The sequence below is a fragment of the Abramis brama genome, assembly GCF_963993115.1.
Source record: "Abramis brama genome assembly, chromosome: 13".
Classification (NCBI taxonomy): Eukaryota; Metazoa; Chordata; class Actinopteri; order Cypriniformes; family Leuciscidae; genus Abramis; species Abramis brama.
The window spans coordinates 25,619,864-25,647,404 of record NC_139975.1 but is presented as its reverse complement, the minus strand read 5'-3'; the positions used below and the strand labels follow the sequence as shown (position 1 = coordinate 25,647,404).

General features: G+C 38.0%; 1 protein-coding gene across 2 annotated transcripts; it reads right to left on the bottom strand.

Annotated features, from left to right (window-relative positions):
• Positions 1 to 5,588: 5,588 nt before the first annotated feature.
• On the bottom strand, positions 5,589 to 23,226 carry reep2 (receptor accessory protein 2). Of its 2 annotated transcripts, none has more exons than XM_084133494.1 (8): positions 23,044 to 23,226; positions 20,678 to 20,750; positions 18,911 to 18,987; positions 18,594 to 18,714; positions 18,337 to 18,450; positions 13,952 to 14,099; positions 11,247 to 11,413; positions 5,589 to 8,064 (listed from the first exon to the last, which is right to left on the bottom strand). In XM_084133494.1, the coding sequence occupies exons 1-8, from the start codon at positions 23,073 to 23,075 to the stop codon at positions 7,987 to 7,989; spliced, it is 810 nt and encodes a 269-aa protein (XP_083989620.1). In that variant the 5' UTR covers positions 23,076 to 23,226; the 3' UTR covers positions 5,589 to 7,986. The 2 variants fall into 2 exon arrangements, with proteins under 2 accessions (XP_083989620.1, XP_083989619.1); XM_084133493.1 differs by having other exon boundaries at positions 5,589 to 8,061; positions 23,044 to 23,214.
• Between the last annotated feature and the right edge of the window lie 4,315 nt (positions 23,227 to 27,541).

Below are 27,541 nucleotides of genomic sequence, written 5' to 3'. Positions count from 1 at the left end.
CCAGTGTCACCAGCTTCACGCAAATCCATGACTAATACAGTGAAACAACAAGCACTTTTGCTGAAAGTAGAGTTAGTGGATATAGTCAGAGGAAGGCATAAAAGGCATTATGTGTGTTTTATGTATACATAAAAACAGAAAAGTGTTGGCGGTTATTGCTAGAAATAATGCTGAATTTATAGCCCTTATTATTCTGTAAAATAAGCTGCTATCTTGCACACAGAAACGTGCTGTGATTAGTGTAGCATGTAATGTGGCATTTGAAGCTAATGTGTGCACTTGTAAGATAGACATGACTTGAAATGTGACTGACTGAGAGTATAATTATTTCACTTTCATTTAGCTTCATTGTTTATTTGCACAGTTAAACTGGTTTTAATTGGTAAAGATAATTAGCTTTCTCATTACAGAGATCTGAGATACATACCATCAATAATATTCATAACTGCTCAATAAAGCTCTAGTTGTTTGTCATTTTCTATCTATTAACTCCCTCAGTTTACAAACTGATCGTATTGGATTACTTGCTCCACCTAGTGACACTGCTTAGAATTGATCTGTGATCATGTTTCTATTAAAACTCTCTCTAATACAACCTTCAAATAGATGTTATGACAAAAAACATGACTATTCTTCCTTTAACAATTACTCTCTCAGGGGTCTATGGCAGCATCTAATGTCATGAAAAGTAATTGCCCATTTCTGACGACCTTCATAATTGCAGCTTTATTTAATTTAATTTATTATGATGATAGTTACGGTCATGGATCCGTAACAGCCAGGATCTTAGAATCGTCACCTTTCGCCTCACCAGCGACGGACACGTTCAGTGTGTGAATTAACCAGCTTGAAAAGCCCCAAAAGGAATTTTTACTTCTTAAAAGAATGCTTTTAATTTTTTGGACGGCTAGCCATATGGAGTACTTCGATTCCCACCACAGTGTTGCTGATGAGCCCTCCGAACATGTGGATCACGAGCTGGAATGGTCTCCCCTCACTGAGCCAGAACAAAGCAGACTGGATGAGTGGTTTCGTCAGCCAAAGGTCCACCCCATTCTTTCCTGAGGTGCAGGACAAGGTCTCCAAGATGTGGCACTCATATTCGGCTCATGCCCACATATCGGGTTCGTCACTTCTCTCTTCTGTGGATGGTGCTGACCTATGGGGCTATTCAAAGCTCTCTCCCCCCCGGGAGAACCTCCTCCCTCGCGCTCGTTCTCATCGTCTGCACAGCAATCTTTCTTCTTTCAAAACCTCGTTCTCAGCCAGAGCCTTCGTTGCAGCCCAAGGACTCTTGGCCTCTGCGTCATGCGCTTCCTAAGCGTCAGGGCCCAAAAGTAAGGAGTCCATATGAGTAATCCAGTCTGAAGCTCGACACCCGAGACAGTCCGGCAGCAAAGGCTGCTCATTCGGAGGCTGCTCCGCCTGTTCCCCTCGCCTCCCTGCCTGTTGCAGACAATGAGAACAAAGAATGTGATATATGTGATTGTTCAACATGTTTGTGTAATAAAATCCAAACATTTTTACAAAAAGACCTTTTCTCCTCTTCCCTCTCATTCTCGCACTTAGGTCTTACACAGTTCCCCGCCACTCAGCACCGAACTGTCAGACAGAGCCACATTGAAACCTCTCACGCAGTTCACGGAGCCCTGGCAATCGCTTCCAGGCGTATCCAGGTGCCAACCCACAGATCACCCCGATATAATGCGACGGTGGCTTCAGAGATTTAAGCTCAAAACGCCCCAGTTTTGAGGGTAGAGATTCACAACCTCCTCCCCAAGGGAGCGTGGAGGTTGTGCCTCTCGAGGAGCACGGGACTCTATTTTCTGGTCCCCAAGAAAGAGGGCGGACTTCGCCCTATTCTAGACCTAGAGTCGGCTAAACTGCACCCTCACAGCATTCTTTCAGATCCTCGACTTGAGGACTTAAATGTCCCCATTTAACTTAAATTATTGTCTGTGGACCTAAAGGAAGATTATTTCCATTTCGAGATATACCCTCTCGACACAGGCACTTTGTGAGATTTTCCTTCAAAGTCGTGGCCTACCAGTTTACGGTCCTGCCATTTGGTCTGTCTTTAGCTTCTGCGCACATTCACCAAGTGCAAGAACCGTTCTTTCTCCTCTTCATCTGAGCGGAGTACGTGTTGTGAATTATTTGGACGAATGGCTGCTTATTAGCCTGGGAAAACCCAGACGAACTTCCAGCAAATTTAGATTTGCTCTGCAAGTCAGTCTGGCCAAGAGCCCATTCAAGCCCATTTCCAATCTTTCCAAATCTTGGCACCAATCACAAACGTTGAGGCGGGCTTTACATGATGACGATCGCTCTGATTGGTTTTAGGTCTATCCAATTGCGCCTAGAGGCATTTGAGCGACGTCCGTTGGTGACGCCCCTTTGGAAATGGGCTGTGAATGAAGCTTCCCCAGACCCATTCTCAGTTACTACTGAGAAGGGTCTGGTGTCAACCAGGCTAGCTGCTTATGGCTCCTCTAACGAACCAGCTGTGCAGCAACAGAGATCGGCTTATCAACCTCCTTCAGTGTTTGATCAACCTACAGAAAAGCCAACTCAGCCCATGCAATGTAATCCATTTCTGGGCGTAAGTCTGAACTCTATTGCTATGCGAGGCCACCTGTTACCAGAGCATCCACAGGCTATCATGAACTCGCTTGTGATGTTCAAAGAAGACAGGGCTTCAGCGAAATGTTGCTTGGGACTGCTTCACATGTGAAAGCATGCATCGCCATGCACGCTTGGCACTCGGACTTAATGCACGTCTTAATGACTTGCAAATGCTTAAAGACACTAGCCCCCTGGATGAGCACAGAGTTTTACGATCGGGGCGCTCCTATGGGACAGGTGTGTAGACCTAAGGTAGTCATGAAGCTCAGGCATGGGCTGGGACCTTTGGTCTGGCCTTCGGTGTCTGGACAGACACAGAGAGAATGGGGCACATAAACTGGCTGGAGCTCAGAGCAGTTCACCTGGATCTCAAGTGTTTTTACTCTCAAGTCCATCACAAACATGTTCTCGTTCGCACAGACAACATGGCAGTGGTGGTGTACATAAATCGCTAAGGAGGCATCCGTTCTCGCTCTCTCCTTATTCTCGCTACGAGCCTGTTGTTATGGGAAGATCAACATCTCCTATCTATTTGATCTGTCCATGTCCCCGTCCATCTGAACAATGGGGCGGACATGCTTTTGAGACACAAGGTAACCTAAGGAAAATGGAGACTACACCCGCAGACACCCTCAGATCTCTTTGCGTCAGTACTCACTTCCCGCTCCCTAGCGGAGCGCTCCACACCCTTGCCTTGAAGCGTGCAAATACGCATTCCCCTCGGTGAACATGTATTCTGTACTGTGTACCAAGTACTGTGCAAGATCAGGGAGGAGAGGGAGTCAGTTCTGTTAGTTGCGCCGAAACGGACCTGCTCGAGATGCTGTGAGGTCCCACATGGCCCGTTCCACTGAGGAGGGATCTCCTCTCTCAAGCAATCTGGGGTACTCTCTCAATTTGGCACCCAAACCTGGGTATCTTGCATTTAAAGACTAATATTATACAGAGATCAAACTATCCTTACTAATAGTGATATTAAAACACATTTTAGGCTTAATAAAAAAGAAGTACACCAACAATGTGTGTATCAGTAAGTGGAATATTCCCTTAACATTTGCATAACCAAAGAGACATAAACATTTAAACCTGGACATTTTTAAAGTTCAGAGAACATTTAGAAAAAAGTTTATAACTTAATGGGAATGTTAGCTAAATTTTCTTAGAACATATTTTTGTTAGCTGGGAAGATGCTCCCTGGGCACGATTCAATCTATCATTCCGAATTCAGTGTTGCTATTATTATTAAAATAAGGGGCAAATAAATATGTATTGTTATAGTCAGATTAAATGATTCTCTTTTATTATGCTTTGTCTGTCATTACTTATTCAATTATTCTAAATTGCCGAAGCTGATTTAGTATTTTATATCAATTAATTCAAAATTCATTACATTTATACGTAATATAAATTTATAAATTTTCTCTGCACTCAAAGCGCTTTACATAGAAGGGGGGAATCTCCTCAACCACCACCAATGTGCAGCACCACCTGGATGATGCGACGGCAGCCACATTACGCCAGAACACCCACCAGCTTACTGGTGGAGAGGAGACAGAGTGATGAAGCCAATTAGTATGTATATGTGGGGATGATTAGGAGGCCATGATGGACAGAGGCCACTGGGCAAATTTGGCCAGGATGCCGGGATTACTCCCTTACTCTTCAAAAGACATCGTTCAGATTTTTAATGACCACAGCGAGTCAGGACCTCAGTATAATGTCTCATCTGAAGGATGGTGCTCTTTGACAGTATAATGTCCCCATCACTATACTGGAGCGTTAGGACCCACACAGACCACAGGGTGAGCGCCCTCTACTGGCCTCACTAACACCTCTTCCAGCAGCAACCTAGTTTTCCCAGGAGGTCTCCCATCCAGGTACTGAACAGGCTCAACCCTGCTTAGCTTCAGTGGGTGACCAGTCTTGGGCTACAGGGTAATATGGCTGCAGGCATGCATGACACATTAAATATTTGTAGGTCTATAGGAATGATATCTAAAGTAATTTATACATTCTGTAAAAGTTTAGCCAGGGGGGCTTCTTGCCCCAGGTATGCAAGGTCTCTTTGAATAACTTAACATTTTGTGCTATGACAACTAAATTAGCAAATGTTTCTATTTCTTTTCCTTAGCACATTGGCTGATGCATCATCATCATCCTGCACATGCTAAACTTAATCTAAATAGGTTACAATTTAAAAGTAAAAGCATATTTCTTGAGGGCATCTTCCCCCATCTTCCTCGAAATCTTGTCAAACCTCCTATGTAATTACAGCTTTTTGACAGAATGCTTTTTACATCAACAAAAATGTAATATCAGAGGTTTGTTCTTGTGCATCAAGCAGGTTCGGTTGAGCTTGTTTATTTTTGCTGATCAATGTTATATGTGAATAAAAGACACATATAATCATATAAAGTGATCGTGTCTCTTCAGAAAATGTTACATTCGGAAACCGCTCAATTCATATGGATTACTATTACGATCTCTTTATGAACTTTTTGAAGCGTCAAAGTGGTAGTTGCGTAGCTGTCAATGGAGAGACAGAAAACTCTCAGATTTCATTAAAAAGATCTTCATTTGTGTTCCAAACATGAACGAAAGTCTATTGGGTCTGGAACAACATGAGGGTGAGTAATTAATGACAGAATTCTCATTTTTGGGTGAACTATCCCTTTAAGCTTGAGAATTTACAGCTCATAAACCAAAACAAAACAGAGTTCTTTATGAAAAACTAAAGGTAGATATTAAATTACAGGAATGGTTGTTGTTAATGCAGATAAAGGTGGTACAGTTATTACTCTTGTGCCTCAAAACCACTGGACGTGCTGAAGTAACAAATAAAACAAGAATGAAGCTCTCCAGAACTGCTGCAGGTTTGCCAGATACAAATGCCTAGTACATTTCTCCTACTGTATGATGAACAAAGTTTTTAAAAAAAAGAAGATGAAAAACTACATACTAAATGAGTTAAATGAATAATCCATTAGGGATGCAATTGCATTTTTATTGAATAATAATTCAAGGTCAGTTAGTACACACTTAGCAGCAATCTCTTTCTTTTTCATTCTTTTAATATATTAAGAGCATTGAGAATTGGCACAAACAGTATATTAATGTTGACTATTCTCTCACAGATCAAATCTGTATGCAAGAACACAAATTTCCAACACATCACAGAAAAAAAATCTAAAAGAAAAACTGAATATGTTCAATTTGTCACATCTCACTCAGTGCAGGCATTGGTGAATTAAAAACAAGTTAGTCATTTTTGATTATGCAAATAAGACATACTGAACAAAGGGGGAAAAGAAGCGAAAAACAGGAACAAAGAAAAGAGTGAGACTGACTTGTCATTTTTGTGTGGGTTGGTGAGAACCAACCACACTAGCATTTAATTAAAAGAAAAAGAAAAACTCAAGTTTCTTTTTTTAAAAACTGAATTACTCAAGAGACTGAGACAGAGAATGTCAAGTTGCCAATCAGCAACAATGAATTAAAGACGTTAAGACAGCAGTGTGTCATGACAACAGATCTGTATTACCGCATGTTATTTCTAAACCGTGTTTCTACAGAAACATCTATCTGCTATTAACTACATGTTTGAGTGTCTAATGTGAGACTGACATATGTTTTGCACTGTTAAAAGAAACTGTAAAAAAAACAAAAAAAACATCAATCCTTCTCAAACGCAACTGCCCCCATGTTTCATTTCTCTACAAAATAAGGCAGAGAGAAGACAAAACACTTTAAATTAAAACACCACACGAATATACACTAAACAAATTGCACTTAACAAGAAATTAACATGTTTCTGTACATCCTACACTACAAAAGTGACAAATTAAATGTAAACAAAGAAAGAAAGAAAAATAACTTAAAAAGCCTATCAGAGTAAGGCAGAAATTGTGTACAGTCAATAATATTATACAAATAAACATTTCCAGGTAAATTTCAGCTAAATAACTGACTGATTTAAATAGACTGATTCAGAAGGAGTGTATAATCATTTAATCTTGACAGGCAGGGCACTGTGCTCTTTCCCTGTACAGCAGCGCCCCCTACCAGCTCTCAGTAGGACTGCAAGTTGTATTATCTTTGCAAAACCGTAATTCAAGCTGCCGTTGAACTCAAGATCAGTACCACACACCAAATCCTTCAGTTCTGAACAGCTGTGCTGGGAAACACAACTGCCCACATTTGGATTTTGGGTTACATGCAATTTCAAATGAACTTGGTTCACAGGGTCCAATACAACAAACAAAAAAAATCTATAGATGTCTAAAAAAAAAATGGAGCATTTTCTATAAAAGCACCTATGATTTTCAACAACGACGGCTGATCATTTCACCAAACTTAACCACCTGTTAACTCACGGGTGATGCCATGCTTTGTGCTGCGCCAACCGAATCTGCTCACTATAATTACAAACTGATATGGAGTATTTGAGTTTCCGAAGCAAGCCACAACAAAAATTCCAGCATTGAAACGCAGATTACTCAAGACGGAGGGATCTTGCCCTTTTCTGTGGCCAACATGTGATTGTTTCATCTTGCACCCTACCAAAACACCAGATGACACCTGCTATCTGATCTACCAGTTAACATAAATGTCTTACAATACTTTCAAAATGTGTAACATCACGCTACACGAATGTAAAATTAGCACAAGGGACTGCTTATGCGAGATGAACGCCTCCAGCCCCAGCTGACAAAAGCGCTATTAATGGCAGGAGCGTTTGAGAGCCTGCAGCTTCCAGGAGACATCTGACCTCTTTGATCATGAATATTCACAACAAATCTCAAGACTTTGGATGTTCTGTGACCCGGAATAAGAACAGAACTGCTCTGGGCGTCTCCAGAACTCTCCACGGACGCTGTACTCGTGTAAATCAAGTCTGTTTCTATTCATTTAATAGCCCAATTTTTCTGTTCCCAATTCTTGTTCGTCCCATAGCGTGTGGCCTACATGCTAAAAAGAAAAGGGAACCAGCCTCCATTATGGAAAACACTTCTGGCATGGAATCTGTGGACAAAAGTGTTGATGTGCGATCATGTGCAGGCACTGCTTTCTGGTCTTATGCTTTACAAAGATGATCTCTAGTATTAAAGGCCTACAGAGAATAAGACAAGACCCATCCTTACTTAACACACGCACAGGAGTGATAACGTGGAAAATAAACGCATGAAGCCTGATCTCTAAATATATTCACTGCATTAAACCTATTACACAAAAACAGCCCCAGGCGATGTGTATGTGTGTATCAGTACGTATCTATAGCAAAGAACACTAATATTTGGTTGTTAGTATGAGGAAGCATGTGATGTTTGTGTGTGGTCCAGGAATGGATAAACGCAGTGTGACTCATGGTGATTCGGCAATGTTGTTAGTCGTGGTTGTGGCTTTCTTCTTTGGCGGTTTCTTCAATGTCTTGGTGGTCTGCTGGGGATGACAGCAAGAAATGGTGGTAAAAGAAAAAAAAGAGCATTAATACAATTTTACATTTATAACAAGAAAATCAAAGCACGCACATCCAAGCAAAATGTTGCTCAAATTGGGTGCTCAACAAGAAAAGAAAAAAAAGGAAAAAAAGTCGGCACACCATGGCTCCAAAAATGTGAAAAATTTAATGGTAGACTCACACACTTCCTTTTTTTTACATTTATAACAAGACCAACTGGATAAACAATTTAGTGAAGGCATGTGCTAATGACAGCTCACACACACAAAGGCATGTAAAATGTGTATACAGAAAATAAACAGTTGTCTTATTCTGGTTTACATTCAAGCAGGCAGATGTGACAGACTACAGTGCATTCAGAGAATGTGTTCAGACCCCTTTATTTTGCTTTGATGCAGCCTTAAGGTGCGATCACATTATCAAAATGTTGGCAGAATTTTGCAGGCAAAAAGGTCAATAGTGTAGCGATGTATGAAGCACTGCTCACACAGAAGTCACTTTCAAACCAAGCAGTTTTCTGTTAATCAACGCAGTGAATCCAAATAACTAACCTGAACCTGTTGCAAAACTTTTGCCCTCACGCACTTTAAGTATTCAGAGCCTTAAAGTGCCCCTATTATGCTTTTTCAGATATTACCTTTCATGTAGTGTGTAATATGGTTGTTTGTGAATGTAAAAGGTCTGCAAAGTTTCAAAGATCAAAAGAATTATCGTCTCCCAAAAGAAAGAACCAATTTTGAAGTCCCTGAAACAAGTTGTCAGTAATTCCAGTCGTACTTCCTGCTCAAAACTATGTAGTTTTGTTTGCATAATGCCAGCCTATGGTCTTCACTGGCTGTCCGTGAACAATGTACTTTGATCCTCAAACACTGTAGTTGTGGCTGAGGCCTGGAAGAGTTTGGTTCGTGTTGTTAGCATGTCAAAAAGACGCTGTTTTTTGCTCTGTGAAAGCAAATCCTCTTTGCATGAACTTCTAAAGGATGAGGAGGACTCTTGCTGGAACTGATACGGTAAAAACGACACCATAGTTACTGTTCGTATCACTGTGCATCAAGTGCTGAGGAAGATCCAGAGCTGAAATTCAGATATGGTAATGACCGCTTCGGTTCGGTCGATCAATCACAACAGACTAGCACATCTGACCTATCAGAGTGGGGTAGGCTCACTTTAGAGTTTAGAGAGACTCTGTGATGCTGCAATGTATATTATGAGAAAATTAAAGTGTATTTTGACCTAGGCATGTAAACCTAGACAGTAGGGCAATTTAACGCAGCACTTAGTTGAAGCACCTTTGGTCGTGATTACAGCCTCAAGTCTTTTTGGGTATGATGCAAGTAAGCTGTGCACATCTGGATTTGGTCAATTCTCTGGTCTTTTCTGCAGATCATCTCAAGCTCTGTCAGATTAGATGGGTAAGGTTGATGGACAGCCATTTTCAGGTCTCTCCTGAGATGTTTGATTGGGTTAAAGTCTGGGGTCTGGGAGACCTCTGAGAGGCCTAGGTCCTGAGTGCTCTAGACCAGGTTTTCATTAAGGATATCTCTGTATTTTCAACCCAGACCAGTTCCCATGACACCCCTAATGCATGATGCTGCCACCACCACGCTTCACCGTTGGGATGATGGTACTGTGCTGTTTCTTCCACATATGACCGTGGGAATTGAAGTTCATCAGACAAGATAATCTTGTTTCTCACAGTCCTTTAGGTGTTTATTTTTATTTTTTGGAAGAATGCTTCCACATGTCCTCAATGAGGAGAGGCTTCCAGCTGCCCACTCTGTAATGAAGTTCAGACTGGTGAAGTTTTGCAGTAATTGTTGTCCTTCTGCTCTGATTACTCTTCCCATTTCCACATGATCTCTGAACTCAACCAGATCGACCATCAAGTTGGTCACTTCTTTTACCAAGGCTCTTCTCCCTCAATTGCTCAGTGTGTCTGGGCAGCCAGCTCTAGAAAGAGTCTTAATTATTTATTATTATTCCAAACCTCTTCCATTTAAGGAATATGGAGGCCACTGTGCTCTTGTGAGCCTCCAATGCAGCAGAATTTGTCTCTGGCCTTCCCCAGATCTGAGCCTCGACACAACACTGACGCTGAGTTAAGTCTAGTCAGGTTTGTGCCTTTCCAAGTCATTTCCAGTTAATTGAATTTGCCACATTTACTTCAATCAAAGGGTAGAAACATCTCAAAGATCCATGGAAATGGGATGCACTTGAGATAAGCTCATCACAAATATGATTTTGCTTTGTCATTATGGCATGTGGGGCATTTTAGCACAAGGCTGCAACATAAAATGCGACTATTTAAATGAACTGGTCTGAATGCTTTCTGAATGCACTGTATTTCAGAGAACTGTAAGTGGAAAACACATATTACAAACTACTAGTGAAGTAAGCTCTGAAATGTGGGTATGGCAAATAAAACATCTAAGCCAGGAACATTTACTTTCTCATTCCAGTCGTTTTTATTTTCTTGACTTGAAATATAGTGCACAAGATGTATGAGCCACTTCAATTGAGTTTTCATAGTTTTAAAGAAGAACAGCATGAACATTCTGCTAAACATAACTTTTGTGTCCATGGAATATTTTTAGGTGAACCCCTTTAAGAAGCTTTCCTGAATACTGAATATTCCAGACACAATTGACAAATGCTGAAATAGCCCCAAACACTCACAACAAAACCATGTGCTGTAAATAATACAGTTTGTGAAAACAGAAGTACAGGACACTGTCAATACATTTGCATCAATTTTCTAATTAGAATCAGCGTGTGTCTATGAGTAGGGCTTAAAATTAACACTCACTAAGCGCCAAATGAGAGTAAAAAACGGCGTTGGCAAGTATATGAAAGGTGTCAATCACCAGTTGGCCGGTAACATTTTTATGAATTCTAACAATACAGTGCTGTGAGAACATGAACAACACTCGGGACGGTTGACGGGCCAGTGCTGCATCGTCCCCAAAGTTTAAGCCTTGCCAATTTAAACATTCGCAAGAGAATGCGAAAAGGACGCAAAAAAAAACTGTTTCAAGGCCGGTAAAATATATTTATGGCTGGTAAATTAAGTCATCCGCCATTGGCAGGAGTGGCAAAAAGTTAGTTTTAGGCCCTGTCTATGAGCAAAAGAAACAAGAAAAAAAGAGGGTGGTAGAGCACAAACCTCTGTCTTGGCAGCGGCTGGTTTCTTGGCTGCTCTGACGCTTGCAGTGCGTTTGGGGGCCTTATCAGCTGCATCTTCATCTGAATGCTCAGTCCTGCAATCTGACTGCTCATCCGAGCGAGAGCTGTGCTGTGATTCAGTGTCAGCCGGCATGGGTGTGGCACGAACTGGGGAAAACCATAATGATGGATACAGTTTAGACAGAATTCATACTCTGCAGCATGTGCTATACTGTTTTTTTGTTTGTTTGTTTTCTTCTAGATGAGCAGCTACCACGAATGTGACATGTTGCCATTTGCTTTTTATTAGTCCGAGGCAAATTATTCGAAGAACTAGATTTTGAGTAGGTCTCTCAGGCCAGGGGTTTTCAAACTTTTTAATGCCAAGGATCCCTTAATATGAGGTTCTCTTACAAAGAGACCATTTTCTTAATTCATATACATAATCATGTTTAATTTGTTTAGTAAAACATGTTAGAAGTGTGTACATTATCTGGAAATATGTATGCATGTATGTACATAAAATATAGCAAAGTAACTGTCATTAATCTCATGATTACAGACCAGTCTTTAGAAAACGGAATAAAACAGTAATGTCAAATTCTGTAAATGTAATGATATTTTTATATTATTTATTTATAAATAAATATCATAATTTGTTTTTATTCATTTATTTGCAAACTTCAATTTTCTCTGAACTTTTCACAGAACCCCCAACAACACAGTTGAATGTTGCTCAAATGGTGAATCTGACATTTTCAGTTTAGATTGGGGCCACTTTCATATGTGAAAATACACTGGAAATGTGTTTTGATATGTATATTTATTTTTTAAAAAGTGATATGAAATTTGTTGACTACGTTATGATACGATAAAAAGGTTAGTCAAGTCTGTTGCCTGTTAAGTATCTGTTACAGGCAAGTACCTAAAATGAGCCACATTTAAGAGGTCACATGAATCGAAGCTCTCAGGCATTGTGGTGCGAACGGACTCTCTTTGGCATTTAAAGCTTGCCAGACCTCATTCAAAGCCTGAAACAAAGAAGAGCCTTTTACTTGTCTATTCACAATATATGTTTGACGCTCTGTAATTCAAAGAAGGAGCTCTTGTGTGCTAATAGAAACTCATTATTGAAATCATCACCTCTGTGAAACTCTGGATAACTCTACCACAGGCTTTGTTCGTGTTTGCTGTAAAGCCTAACATGGGGGTCATGACCTTCAGCAACATGCCAGTTTAATGACGTCATAGTGTGTGAAGAGACTAAACTTCATGGTCTTGATCTGCTTAAATGAGTGCTGAAACTCATCCAAGCTGAGCATGAACAAACTCCAGCAGACTGAGCCCTCGTCTCTCTCATCCAGTAGGCAGCTGAATCACATGCTGGTCACATCAGCATCAGCATTATAAACAGGCTGAGACAATGGCTGCCTGCAAAGCGGCTTTCAGTGAGTCAGCAAACACACACATACACACCTCACTGACCTGCCTGTGTGTGTTTGAACAGGACATTATAAATAGGAGTTATATTGAAATAGTATTGTATCAAAGGGATATTTACTACAGTTATTTGTCATGTATAGACATTAAAGAAGAGGATTTATTGTGGTTACATACCAACATTTTTCAAACCGCACCTGTCTGCTCCTGTATGTACATTTAGGGAGTCACACCTGTTACAGTTTTGCAACCAAACACTGACTGTGTGAACGTGGCTTATGATTTAGTTCCATAAAGTTATGTCCTAGATGCACTTCAAGCAAAATTGAGGAACGAACTGGTGTGACATCATTTCAAACAACATTAGGCCGAAACAAAGTTAGTTTTAGGAGTTCAAAACAGCTTTCCAAACTTTCCGGATCTGGATCTCGGATGCGGTGGTTGGGGATTGTGGGTAGGAATAATGTGTACCAATTGGACACTGTTTTACATCAGGATCACGCTTGGATTGGATCGATCGTTCAGGGGTGCGTTTCCCAAAAGCATTGTTGGCCTATGATCGCAATTTCCATTGAACTCTATTAGTAACGACAGAACTTGTGACCATAGTTGGCTTTGGGAAACGCACCCCAGATTGACAGGTCTGCATTTACCAGAGTCTGCAAAGCGTCACGAGAGACGGGGTTAAATGACCTCCTGTCTCAAAGCACATAACATTACAATAATAATGAACGTAAACAACTCACAGAGCACCACCTGACTGCTGCAGATTCATTTCGGCGTTGATAGTGCTGACATAGAAACGCATAAATCCGACTCTGAGGTCGTGAACAGCTCCGGGTAGAACGTCACTGGTTGCAATCTCACAATTACGGTTAAGACATGGCATGAACGCAGCATTAGCTCATTGTTTTGGTTCAGGAGGAACTGTAAAAGGTGGCTGCTGTTTGTTTGTGGTGCTTGGTGACTGTCTGGCTACAACTCTGCATCGCCTCATCAAACACGCTGATGACGTGTGATGTCTGCGCGAGCAGGTGTGCCAAGGTATTGAAATACATGTTGACAGGCATGTTTTGGTCCTGAGACTTCCACAGAAGATATAAGTACATGTTTTAATATTTAGACATTTCTATTATTGATTGCTATCAGGATGTGAAGAGAGTTTCAACCAGTATAACAAAAAAAAATTGCCTACCCTACCTGGCTTTAATCGATAGTTGGTTAATGGTAAGCATCCCTAGTTAGGACTGTTGTTTTGTGTGTTACCTGAGCGCGTGACAGTTTTAGCACGAGGTAGCGTGGCTGCGGTGTGGGTGTCGTCTGTGCTGTCCAGCAGCAGCTCGTCTTCGTTCTGAATCAGAGTCAGATCCTGCATGCTGAAACTGCGCAGCTTCTCTGATAACACACCCTGACCCTGCAGTTCAATACACAAAAGACAAACATTACAATTGCATATTCTTATTCAAGATGCATAACAATATTACTGTACGTACTTGTTCTTTGCGGAACACAGTTTGAATAAAAGTGAAATGCGTATTGAACAGTGAACTTGACACTACACTACACAAAATTTACACTGATACATTTCTTTCACCCAAAAATGAAAAATCTGTCATCATTGTTCCAAACACGAAAGACTTTCATTCATCTTTGGAACACAAATGAAGATCTTTTTAATGAAATCTGAGAGCTTTCTGTCCCTCCATAGAACCATGAACCTCATTGGTTCTCACACGTCAAGCGAACATGCTTGAGCTTCCATTTACCACTTATGTGTGAGTTGATGAAGGCAAGGCAAGGCAAGGCAAGGCAAGTTTATTTATATAGCACATTTCATACACAATGGTAATTCAAAGTGCTTTACATACTATTAAAAATAATCAGAAGAAATAAGAATATACAAAACAGTTTAAAATAAAGAAACAAGAAAGAACTAAAAATAATTAAAACAGTTTAGAATAAAGAACAGTTTAAAATAAAGAAACGAGAAAGAACTAAAAATAATTAAAACAGTTTAGAATAAAGACTAAAATAAGACACAGTATAAACAGTCGGACAAACAGTGACACAGTGCTCATTCATTAAATGCAAAGTTAAACAGATGTGTTTTGAGTCTGGATTTGAATGTGACTAATGTAGGAGCACATCTGATCTCCTCTGGAAGCTGGTTCCAGCTGCGGCTGGCATAATAGCTAAAAGCAGACTCTCCTTGCTTAGAGTAAACTCTTGGAACTTCTAGCTGATGTGATCCTAATGATCTGAGTAATCTGTTGGGTTTGTATTCCGTGAGCATATCTGCAATGTATTGAGGTCCTAGGCCATTGAATGATTTATATACTAGTAATAATACTTTAAAATCAATCCTATAAGTAACTGGCAGCCAGTGTAATGACCTGAGGACTGGTGTGATATGATCATATTTTCTGGTTCTGCTAAGAATCCTGGCTGCAGCGTTCTGTATGAGCTGCAAATGTCTTATGGTCTTTTTGGGAAGGCCAGTGAGGAGTCCATTACAATAATCCACCCTGCTGGTGATGAAAGCATGCACTAGTTTTTCTAAGTCTTGATTGGAAACAAAGCATCTAATTCTTGCAATATTTTTCAGATGATAGTATGCTGATTTAGTTATTGCTTTGACACGCTATTGAAACTAAGGTCTGACTCTAAAGACACACCAAGATTCTTGACCTGATTTTTAGTTGTTTGACCTTTAGAGTGAAGGTATGCGTTCACCTTGAGAACTTCATCTTTGTTTCCAAACACAATGATTTCAGTTTTGTCTTTGTTTAACTGTAGAAAGTTTTGGCACATCCAGCTGTTGACTTCATCAATGCATTGAAGCAGAGAGTCAATGGGGCTGTAATCATTAGGCGATAGGGCTAAGTAGATCTGTGTGTCGTCTGCATAGCTGTGGTAAGAGATTTGGTTCTTTCTCATTATTTGGCTCATTGGGAGCATGTACAGGTTGAACAGGAGTGGCGCAAGAATTGAGCCTTGAGGGACTCCGCATGTCATGGGCGTCCACTCAGACTTATGGTCACCTATACTCACATAATAACCTCTCCCATCTAAGTATGACCTGAACCATTTTAGAACTGTCCCAGAAAACCCCACCCAGTTTTCCAGCCTGTCCAGAAGTATTTTGTGATCGACAGTGTCAAATGCAGCACTGAGGTCGAGTAGAACCAGCACTGATAATTTGCCTGAATCTGTATTTAAGCGAATATCGTTTATTATCTTAATGAGCGCTGTCTCTGTGCTGTGATGCGATCGGAAGCCAGATTGAAAATTATCAAAGTATCCATTTGAGTTTAAGAATTTGTTCAGCTGGTTGAAGACAACTTTTTCAATGATTTTGCCTGTGAAAGGAAGATTTGAGATCGGTCTATAGTTGCTTAATATAGTCTTATCCAGATTGCTCTTTTTCAGGAGGGGTTTGACAACAGCAGTTTTAAGGGAGTTTGGAAAACTTCCATAGAAAAGTGAGGCATTTACCACTTCTATGAGATCTGCTTCTAAACAGTCTAACACACTTTTAAAAAAAGATGTGGGAAGTGTGTCAAGGGCGCAGGTTGATGTTTTAAGGTGCTGAACGGTTTCTTTCAGAATTTTGCCATCAATTTCTTCAAAATCAGACATAGTAACTACTTTCTCAGGTTGAAGTCTGATCTGACTGACCCCAGCGCAACTCAAGGATGTGCTGATCACCTTTCTAATATTATTGATTTTCTCAGAGAAAAAGGTAGCAAACTCACTACACTTGCTGTCGGAGAGCATTTCACTGGGAATCTCGCTTGGGGGATTTGTTAGTCTGTCGACAGTAGCGAAGAGATTTCGAGTATTATTTAGGTTTCTGTTTATGATATTGGAGAAGAAAGTCTGTCTAGCTTTGCCTAGTTCCATATTGAAAGCACGAATGGTGTCTCTATAGATGTTATAGTGGATTATAAGTTTTGTCTTTCGCCACATGCGCTCTGATTTTCTGCATTGTCTTTTCATAATTTGCACTGCTGTTGAGTTTCTCCAAGGTGCTTTTTGTTTACCATTCTTCCTGACTTTCACAGGAGCAATATCATCAATTACATTTTTAACCTTTGAGTTAAAAGAATCAAGGAGAGAATCAACCGAGTCAGCAGATATGCTCGGTCTTAGGGATATGGCCTTCATAAATAGTACACTAGTGTTCTCATTTAGGCATCTCTTCTTGACAGACACAGATCTAACTTCAATGGCAGGAGAGATCAATAAATCAAAGAAAATACAGTAATGATCAGAGAGTGCGACATCCTTAATATCATTCAATGAAATGTTTAGACCCTTACTGATAAGTAAATCTAGAGTGTGTCCACGATTGTGTGTGGGTCCATGTACATGTTGAATCAGATCAAAAGTTTTTAAAACAGTATTGATTTCTTTTGTCATATTATTTTCTGCATTATCTATGTGAATGTTAAAATCTCCAGCAATAGTGAAACTGTCAAACTCTGAGGAAATTATTGATAACAGTTCTGTAAAGTCTTCAGCAAAGGCTGAAGAGTATTTTGGAGGCCTGTAAATAGTGATAAGTAAAATCCGTGGAGCACCTTTTAACACAATACCCAGATGTTCGAAAGACGGGTAATTACCAAATGATATTTGCTTACATTGATAGACATCTTTAAAAAGAGCAGCTACACCCCCACCTCTCCTTCCAGCTCTGGAGACACTCATAAAGGTAAAGTTCGGAGGAGATGTTTCATTGAGGATTGTTGCACTGCAGCTGTCTTCTAGCCAAGTTTCATTTAGAAATATAAAGTCCAGGTTGTATGTGCTTATAAAGTCATTGACTAGAAGTGATTTATTTTTAAGTGAGCGGATGTTTAAAAGTGCTAACTTAACAGTCTTGCTTTTTGTGTCCACAATCTTAGTTTGTCGTGTGATAGGCACCAGATTAGATGGGTTTGCTGTACGGCTTTTAAAGGCCTTAGACTTTCTAACATGTGAATGAACAGATGATACAGGAACACTGGGTTCCCGCTTGTTCTGTAAACATTTGAGAAAGTTACTGTTATCACAGCGGGGACCCGGCACAAATCACTTGGAGCTGGTATTGGTTGATTTTGTAACATCTCGAGCAGACGGTGGAAGTTGTGGGCCCTGGCGTTGTGGAAGGGGCCTTAATGCTCGAGGAGGAGGAAGAGGGGGAGGGGGGAGAGGGCGAGCTGCGCCCATAGACTTTGGTGGTAGTGATGTTTTTCTGGTTGATATCTGGGGGCTTCCAGCGAATTGGAAGCCCCCAGATGAATGTTTATATGTGAATAAAAGCCTAAATTCAATCTGTTCATCATATAAAGCGATCGCGTCTCTTCAGAAAATTGGGACTAAACTGCTCAATTCATATGGATTAATTTTACAATCTCTTTTTGAACTTTTTGAAGCGTCAAAAAGTGGTAGTTGCGTAGCTGTCAATGGAGGGGCAGAAAGCTCTCAGATTCAATTCAAAATAACTTAATTTGTGTTCTGAAGATAAACTAAAGTCTTATGGGTTTGGAAGGACATGAGGGTGAGTAAATGATGACAGATTTTTCCAAACCCATAAGACTTTAGTTTATCTTGCGTTGATAGTGGTCTGTTTGTGGTCTGTTTTAAATAAATGAATACTTTAATTTCACCTTTGAGGCGGCTGTGACGGCTGCAGTAGCTGCAATGTTGAGTCCTCTCTTCCCAAACCGCATCATGGTCTCATAACTGCGGTCTTTAGCCTGGGTTATGTACTCATCAATTTCCTGTAACACACACATACGTCATGCAACACAAATTCATTACTCTGCCCTAATTCCCTGATTGGTGGAGTGCTCAGGAAACCTTTTTGAAAGCAACCACCTCTAACAATAGTTTGATTATATTCATAAAGCAAGTTCATTTGTACCTTTTCTTTATTGGAGAGCGTGGGGTGCACAAACTTGCGGTACAGCACGCTGGAGCCCTTGGTGTACGGGGACAACAGCCAGACAACAAAGGCAATCTTAAGCTCAAAATAAAATGGAAACCTGGCAAATGGGAGGTCAACATATTAACGATTAATGCAACAAAAGTAAAGATAAATGAATAATCATTAATAATAATGATAGGGATAAAGATGACCATAATATTATATCACTATTTTGTAGCTTATAAAAAAAATTAAATAAAAATGTATTTTTAAATATGTATGATAAATACATCTAAAAAAATCAGTTGACTGACCAAGAGAGAAGCATATCTGTGATCGTCTCTGCCGTCGTAAATATCGCAAACACTATCCAGTACATCATCCATTTCACCTGAGGAAAGAAAAACACACAGATGTTATAATCAAGCACGTGTGCACATGACATCAGTACACATCAGGTCACATGCTCTTGCTGAATACAGCCTTGTGTATTATGCATGACTGCTTGCTCATGAAAAAAACAGTCACCATTGCCAATGGATTTGTCTCTATCTGAACTGCCAATATGATTAACAGCCAATTAAAAAATTATCAAATGACACATCACTATGTTTGTCTAGAAAAATGCTTGTGCATTTATAAATCCAGGTCCGCAAGAAAACAGAAGAATAAAACGTTACGAAATGTCCAAACCTTTTACTAAACTGTATTTGTAATACAGATGATACTAAAAATGGTGTCCGTGGGAGCAAACTGCTGCCCTAGTGGTTTCCATAGCAACTAGTAACCTGAGACTCCAAGATAAATCGTTTACAAAAATAGCATGATGTATGCATATATTTAACCAAAAACATAACTTAATCCTCAAATCGTAGGGAATAGCAAAAGGTCATTATCTCTTTTAAAAGTTATCATATTTGTTCCATTTTACATGAATAGTGCCATTTTACCATTTTACTTGAAGCAATAAAGGCACAATGTGCCATTTTGAATAATTTAGTAATGCATTTAGTTTAATAAATGTAAATATGATCATTTTCTTTCTGCATCTAAATATTTCTGCAATAAATATTCCATTTACACAAATTGTATGGTTTAGTCAGTGAATTCATCAGGCTCAACCTTTCAACCTCGGTATCAAATATATAATATAAATAACTAACAACAACCAACATTTGTTGCCAAACTAGCTAGCAACACTCTAAATCTGCAACCCTTTCAGGAATACACATTCTGGAATTTTGTATTAAAAATTATTAAAATAATACTTAAATGAAAAGATCAAATATAGCCATAGTATTTAAAATATATATTCTATATATTTGTCAAATATATACATGTATAAAATATAGTAGGCCTATAGTCAAATATATATAGCATAATATTTAAAATATATTTAGTATATATATATATATATATATATATATAGTATTGTAAAATATAGTAGGCTAATATATAGCATATATACACACTATATATATGTATAAAATATTGTAAAATATAGTAGGCTAATATATAGCATATATACACACTATATATATGTATAAAATATTGTAAAATATAGTAGGCCTATATATAGCATAGTATATAAAACGAATATAGTATATATATATATATATATATATATATATATATATATATATATATATATATATATATAGTATAGTAAAATACAGTAAAATATATATATAGCATAGTGTATGTATATATATATATATATATATATATATATATATATATATATATATATATAATATATATCTATGAGATATAAAATATGTATCTATACATGTATAAAATATAGTATTGTAAAATATAGTAGGCCTATATATAGCATAGGCTAGTATAGAAAATATATAGTATACATTTATAAAATATAGTATGGAAAATATTATATACAATATACTAGCTTCATATATAGTAGATTCAGCATTTTCTGCAAAAGCGACCCACCTAAAATAAAATCTTGTCCAATTAATAGCAATATAATTGAATATAACTATAACATTACAAAAGTAAGTAAAGGGAAGAGTAAAAAATAAGAACAAATATCCTAATTGAAGGTGTACTGAAATACTCACATACTCCTTGACGTTTTTCGTCTTCACAGCCTTATAAGAGGAATAGGCTGGGTAGAGAGTCCCGAAGGCCAGGCTGCAGAGAGAAAAGACCCTTATTGAACACACTCCCAGCAGAAACAGGCAAGCTCATCTTACCATTACACCAACTCACTTCAGCAGCTAAAATTTCACTTGCACCATTGCCTTGAGTTACAGGACACAATTACAGCACTTAAGAGGCTGCCTATTTTAAGTGTTAGAGGATGGCTATCTCCAGTTCATTCAAATCTAACCAGAACAGAAAAAAAACAAGTTTATGAATCACAACCAATTCTGGTGACTGATCAAATTATTCAGAGCAGAGGCTCTGCACTTCAGTGAAAACAAAGCAAGCTCATAAATCGTATCCCAGTCAATACTAACCCTATTGTACACACACCAGCATGTTTCATGACGCTATTGGAAGCAAACACTCTGAATCTGACCGAGAGCCATTAAAAGTAAATCATTTATGAGCGCATGAAGACGGATCTACACACAAAAGGACCAGATTCCACACAGATGCCCTGCATGTACAGCATGAACTCAGACACGTGCCCTCGCGCTCCTACACACACAAACATGCCATTTTGTGCTGAGGCGACAAAATCTGAACGTTCTGCACTAGCAGATCCAGAAAAGGATGTCAGGATACCGGACAGACCACACCTACCCACTGCAGCTGGCACGAGTGCATCCGGATCACTGTGTTCTGTGGCTTAAAGTCTCCATGAAATCAAAATTGGCAATTCTTATTTTTTAATGGAATATTGCAGTGTTTATTATCAATGATTTATCTATGCACATATTATTATTATTCTTTTTTTAAATCACATGCCCTTGAAATCTTTAATCAAAATAACTTCCGCTCCCTCTTGCAGCGACATCTCTTCCCTGATGATGCGTTTACTGGCGTGAGGGCAGGGCAACCTGTAACTCAAACGGGATCGACCAAAAGCAAACCACAACCATCCAATCAATTCCCCATGGACAAAATCAAGTCCTACCCTACATTTTATCTCGTTCGAGAAGCCGTTTCACACAGATAGCCTATGCATCACAATAGAGAAGCAAAGTATCGTAACTTCTGTTTCATGCTGACTTCAAAAACATGTATGAGTTTCTTTCTTCTGTTGAACACAAAAGAAGATATTTTGAAGAATGTTGGTAACCGGAGAGTTGACCGTCAACTGTCTGGTTACAGGAGAAACAAACTCATACAGGTTTGGAACAACTTGAGGGTAAGTAATGACAAAATGTTTATTTTTAGGTGAACTATCCCTTTAACTTATGGTTGTGCATATCATATGATGCATTATATTCTGTAAATGTGTACATTTAGACCGTGCACCATGTGTAATGCATAATGAAGCATGAGGACAATGAGGCAGTCTGGTGCGTGGCAGACCACATGCCCTCTGTCCCATTACAACTAGCCTGACTCCCATAATGCATCTGCTCATCACAGTTAAAGCCACAGCAAAGAGCATTCCATGAGATTCAGCAAAACCACGATAATGATGCCTGATGTTTGTTTCTAACAGCCTCGATCCAGACCAACAAACAAATGAATTCAACCTCTGCCATTTGTGCCCAAGCAGTCTTTGGGACAATTTGTTCGGCACACGCATGTATGGCCTAGCCTAAGTGTTTGATGTAATCGATTAATCATGGAGTTAGTAATCGGAGTATGATCCAATGAGAATCAAAATCACCTGACTGTAAATCCCACTAAGGAACCCACCAGAGACCCAAACATCATAAATGTGAGTCATATGGAACAGATTACGTAACATTTCCAGCCAGGACAAATCAGCTGTGCAGGTAGGCCTTCCTAGTGATAAACCCATCTCAGAAGTCTTTGATCACAGTTTGTGATTTAAAAAAAAATATATGCATTTGAAAGTATGATAACATCAGCATACAAAGGAGATGATGTGATGGGTTTAATACATACAATCCATAGGCTAACACATCTGGGACGCCTTAAACCTGCCCATATGTTTTGTTTTTAACATTTCTATATTTCACATTCTATATTTAAGTGTTTGGTACATTAAGACCCAATTTAATACCTAGGGCATTTAGCTCCAAGTGAAAATCACACAACAAGCAACACAAATGGTGAACCCTCCTCGTCTGGATGAAGTCATCGCTTTGTTTTATTAATTTAACCCTATATGCAATTTATAGGAGTAGCTGAATATCTTTAGATCCCTATAAGTTACTGTTAAAGCATTTCCCAGAAAAAAATAAGCAGAAATATTTAAATTTCCATTGAAAAGCCTCATCATGTATCCGCAACAACACACAACACAAACACACGCGCGCGCCGCATATACACTCACACCACCATTCGCGAAATGATCCACGAAACCATCTTGATCTCTGCGAGGACTTTTTCTTATTTTAGTCGATTATTCAACATCTCCATTCCGACAACACGACCCGAGTGATGGTTAATATCAGGAGGGATCTCAACGGATGTTGTGTGTCTGTATCTCAGTAGAGCTGCTAGCCGTTATGATGACGGGGAGCCGCTGCATATGCGCTCAGTCTGTCAGCCCGTGTCTCTTAAAGGGACAGTGACATCTTTACACCTGCTCCGTTTATTAAAAAACAAATATTAATTTATCTGTTTCATTGCTGCCCTGACAAATATTTGACATGGTATCCATAGTTTCCGTCAGAAAGGTACTAGCACATGGTTATTGCTAGTACTGTAAAACCAACCATATTGATCTAACATTGCCAGACGCTGCAGTCACAGCCAGGGGTTAAAACAGAAGAAAAATTACTGTACATTTTACTGTCATATAGGTCGGTGTTGTATGTGGACTCATTTTAACCATGTAGGATGTCATAGATAAATTTCAAATGTCATAATTTGCAGCTAAAAAGTCCATAACTAGGCCATGACATGTGTGTATTTGTATTTGTTTTGTTTCTTGTGATGATTGTGTTTGTTTTTTTATTTTGGATGTTTTGATTTTATGTAAAAGCCTAACCAGGGACAAGGGCCGCAAACTAGCTTTACGCTATATGCCCTATGTACAACGGCATCGACTGTCTATGTGTAACAATGCCTAGTGTATTGTCCCTGTTAAAAAAAATTTTAAAAAGAAAAAAAAAGAAATTTTTATTTATTTATTATGTGCCATTCTGACCTTTAAAACTTAAAATATAAAATATATACTTAATATAAGTAAATCAAGCATTTGCATGAACTGGTGTGTTTAAACTAATGATCAATGTTTTTAGAAGTGGAAACTAACCACGCTTTTTAATAAATAGCCTATATCATCAGCTCAAAATGGTATATTTGTATTTGTTGAATTGTACATGACTTCTTTCTGGTGTAGGCTTACACAAAAACAAGATGATGTTGGTTGGTTCATAAAGCCTGCAAAATCCAAGACCTTCGGTGCTGCTTGGACCCCTATATTAATAATATTTTTCTAAAGAACCATTTTCAAAGAACCACTTCAAACATTTTATTAGGTACAAATTACTTTTTTGCTGAAGGTTAAACTGACAATTTTCTAATGAATCAATATCTGACAATTATGCCTAATGTGTGTCTGTGTTTATTGCTATGGCTAAACTGACCGTCTGCTAGCTGTCTCACGTCACAGAGGTCAGATAAATCCCATCACATAGAGCCTCTTTCACCTAGATAGCATCATAGAGACTGTGTCTGTTTCCTGAACTAGGAATCACAAAACTCCCAAAACCCATTTAAGGGTAAAAATTTAATTGATGTTCAACAAATAAAAAATAGATATAATACAGATGAACAAATGATAAAGCTTGGGTTGCTGAATATTCAATCCCTTACTTCAAAAGCACTTATTGTTAATGATTACAGATTATAACCTAGATGTGCTGTGTTTGACAGAATTACAAGATAAAAGATTACTGTTATAAAAACGTGCCACATCTGAAAGGAAAAGGGGGAGGTGTTGCTGTAATCTATAGTAATATCTTCAGAATTACTGAGAAGTCTAGTTTCAAATATAATTCTTTTGAAGTGTTGGTGCTTAATGTAACACTATCTAATGTAAAACATAAATCCCGCTTGACATTTGTGCTAGCTACTGTATACAGGCCACCAGGGCACCATACAGACTTTATCAAAGAATTTGCTGATTTTCTATCAGAGTTAGTACTGGCTGCAGATAAAGTCCTAATTGTTGGTGATTTTAATATACATGTAACGAAAAAGATGCATTGGGATTGGCATTTAAAGTTATTCTGAACTCTACTGGAATTAGACAATTATAACTATGCAACCGTCTACTACAGTATCGCATCAGGGAGTGCATTGTAGTCTTTATATGAAATATATATTCAAATATATGTGAATTTATATTTTAGACGTTTTTTATGTTTTAGATGTTTTTATTGTGTGTACAATTTAGACTGAGGAAAATTTTTACAGATTACTCTACTGATTTATATTTAGATGTTTAGATGTGTTGAACAGGGATGTTATATTTTATATTATTTATTTTTTTTAGATTTCTTTAGATTAAAATGTTTGAACACTACACAGTGATACGTAATTAAAAAATATATAAATCTTTATAGTAAGAATTTAATAGGTTTATATTATTTCATTAAGTTGCAGAGCTTGTTTTGTGGAATGAGACATGTAGATTACTATTATTTTCTTAATTTGCATGATTTGTTTTATGGAATGAGATATACAATGGAAATGTGAGTATTGTGTTTTTTTGTGCAGTGTCACTTAAAACATGGAAGCTGCAACAGAACTAGTCCAGTTCCATGCCTTCACACAAACTGTTTGTGTTCATTCAAGTTATTTAACGCATTAAAGATGAATTTAACAAGAAATCATTCCAAACATGTTGATGCAAACCAAACAATTATCCCTTTAACACATTAACCAAAAGCCCAATGTATATTTAACTTTTTTTTTTCTTCAGATCAATGCAGAGTTTAATCGCATCACAATCAAAAGCCTCAAGCTAGAATTCTTCTCAGCGCTTGATCAACATGCTGCTTGAAACAAAAAAAGTGGGTTCTGAGTTTCTTGCACAAATTAAATATATGGTAAGTTTGTCAATGCTTCTTTTTTAAACAAAATTCTGGTACTGTTTTAACTCTGCTTTAGCTTTTTTTTTTCATTCTATGTTGTAACATGTTTATCGTCACTGAATTCTTTTGTGAGTAGATTTTTGAGCTAATTTAATATTTCATTTTAAACTTTTTTTTTTTTTTCAGAGCACTGTCATCACTGCTACGCAGTTGCTACTGCATTTCAAACAAATGTTTACAGCTACTTTCTCTGTATATTTCATTAAAAACTTTGATTCTCCACACATACATATAGGCATTCAATATGCTTCATTCAACTCTCTTATCTTGGATCAAACATGCAAACTCTTTTTTTTAATCCAACATTTTGTCGAATGCAAGTTCTTAATTATTATTATACTGTTATTTATTTTTTGTCTGTTTCAGACAATACTTAAACAACCATAATTAATCTCTGCTAGTTGAACGTAGACCTGATACTTTGTCATATGGATTTTGGATATGGATTTTCATTTGTAAAGTAACCAGAATTTCAATATTGCTGTTCCTGTTTTTATTAGGACTATGATTGACACACCCAACACTTCTTTAATCAGGATTCTGACCGTGACAAGGGAAGACAACCAGGATTCTCCCTCCACAATTTGGAGTCTTCTTGCACAGCATTATTCTAGACGGAGCCATAGTCATGGTCGGTGATCTTGAAAACTTTCCAGGTGCCATGTGCCTAATTTTTAGGCTGATTTATGCACTAAATTCTGAGTTTTTCTTTCCCTTGGACACAAATCTCTAAAACCAAAACTACATTCACTTAAAAACCTTCTGTTGATGTAAGCGAAGGCTGTTTGAGATTGTGTTAAAGGTATATGTAAATTCTGTCATCAGTTTGTCACTCTCAAGTTATTCCAAACCCATAAGGCTTTGGTTAGTTTTTGAAACACACGTTTAGATATTTTTAAAGAAAACCAGAGAGGTTTCTGACCCTCCATTAAATGTCCAGGTAACCAAAACTTAAAAGATCCAAGAAGGTCATTAATATGCTAAAATCAAATGGATTCATTTTACAATGCCTTTTATAACCTTTTTGGATCTTTTAAGTTTTGTTTACCTGGACTTTCAATGGAGGGACAGAAATATCCTAGATTTCATAAAGAAAATATCTTAATTTGTGTTTCAAAGTCTAACCAAATCTTATGGGTTTAGAACATCATGAAGGAGAGTAAATGATGAAAGAATTTACATTTTTTGATTAACTAACCCTTAAAGCTTGTTGTTGCACTAAAGTCAACCATCTTTTTAAAGTGTTAAATTGTCACCTATAGGTTAAAAAAAAAATCTCTTTTTAAAAGAGCACCGTTTTACTTATTTCTGTTAAATATGTTTCAAATTTAAGCAAACATTGATTTTTACAGGGTCAGCTATTCAGTTTGTTTATTCATCAGTCATGATTTGTTGTAATGCATATTGTTACATTAATGAAAAATGTTTCGAATGTAAGGGGTGCCAGAATGGCATTGTTTTGTACATTGTAATACATGAAGAAAACTGATGAGTAATAAATAATGTTTTGCCTAAGATCTGTTGTTGCTTTTTGTCTTAACATATATTTTTTTTAGTTCAGCTTACTTGAAAATGTTAAGGCAATCGGTTTCCTAAGATTTAAGTAAACACTAATAATAAGTTACCACAACTAATGATTTTGAGTTAACAGTACTTGACCAACACGTTTTCTTTACTAAATTAATTAAGTTTTGCCAACTTAAAATGAATACACTACTTTACTTA

Excerpts from the sequence above, each read along its gene's own strand:
- reep2 (XM_084133494.1), bottom strand. The coding sequence starts at position 23,075 with ATGGTTTCGTGGATCATTTCGCGAATGGTGGT. Across the intron at positions 18,451-18,593 it reads CGCTCTCCAATAAAGAAAAG|GAAATTGATGAGTACATAAC; the intron begins GTACAAATGAAC and ends TGTGTGTTACAG. Across the intron at positions 8,065-11,246 it reads CAGCCGCTGCCAAGACAGAG|CAGACCACCAAGACATTGAA; the intron begins GTTTGTGCTCTA and ends TGTCATCCCCAG.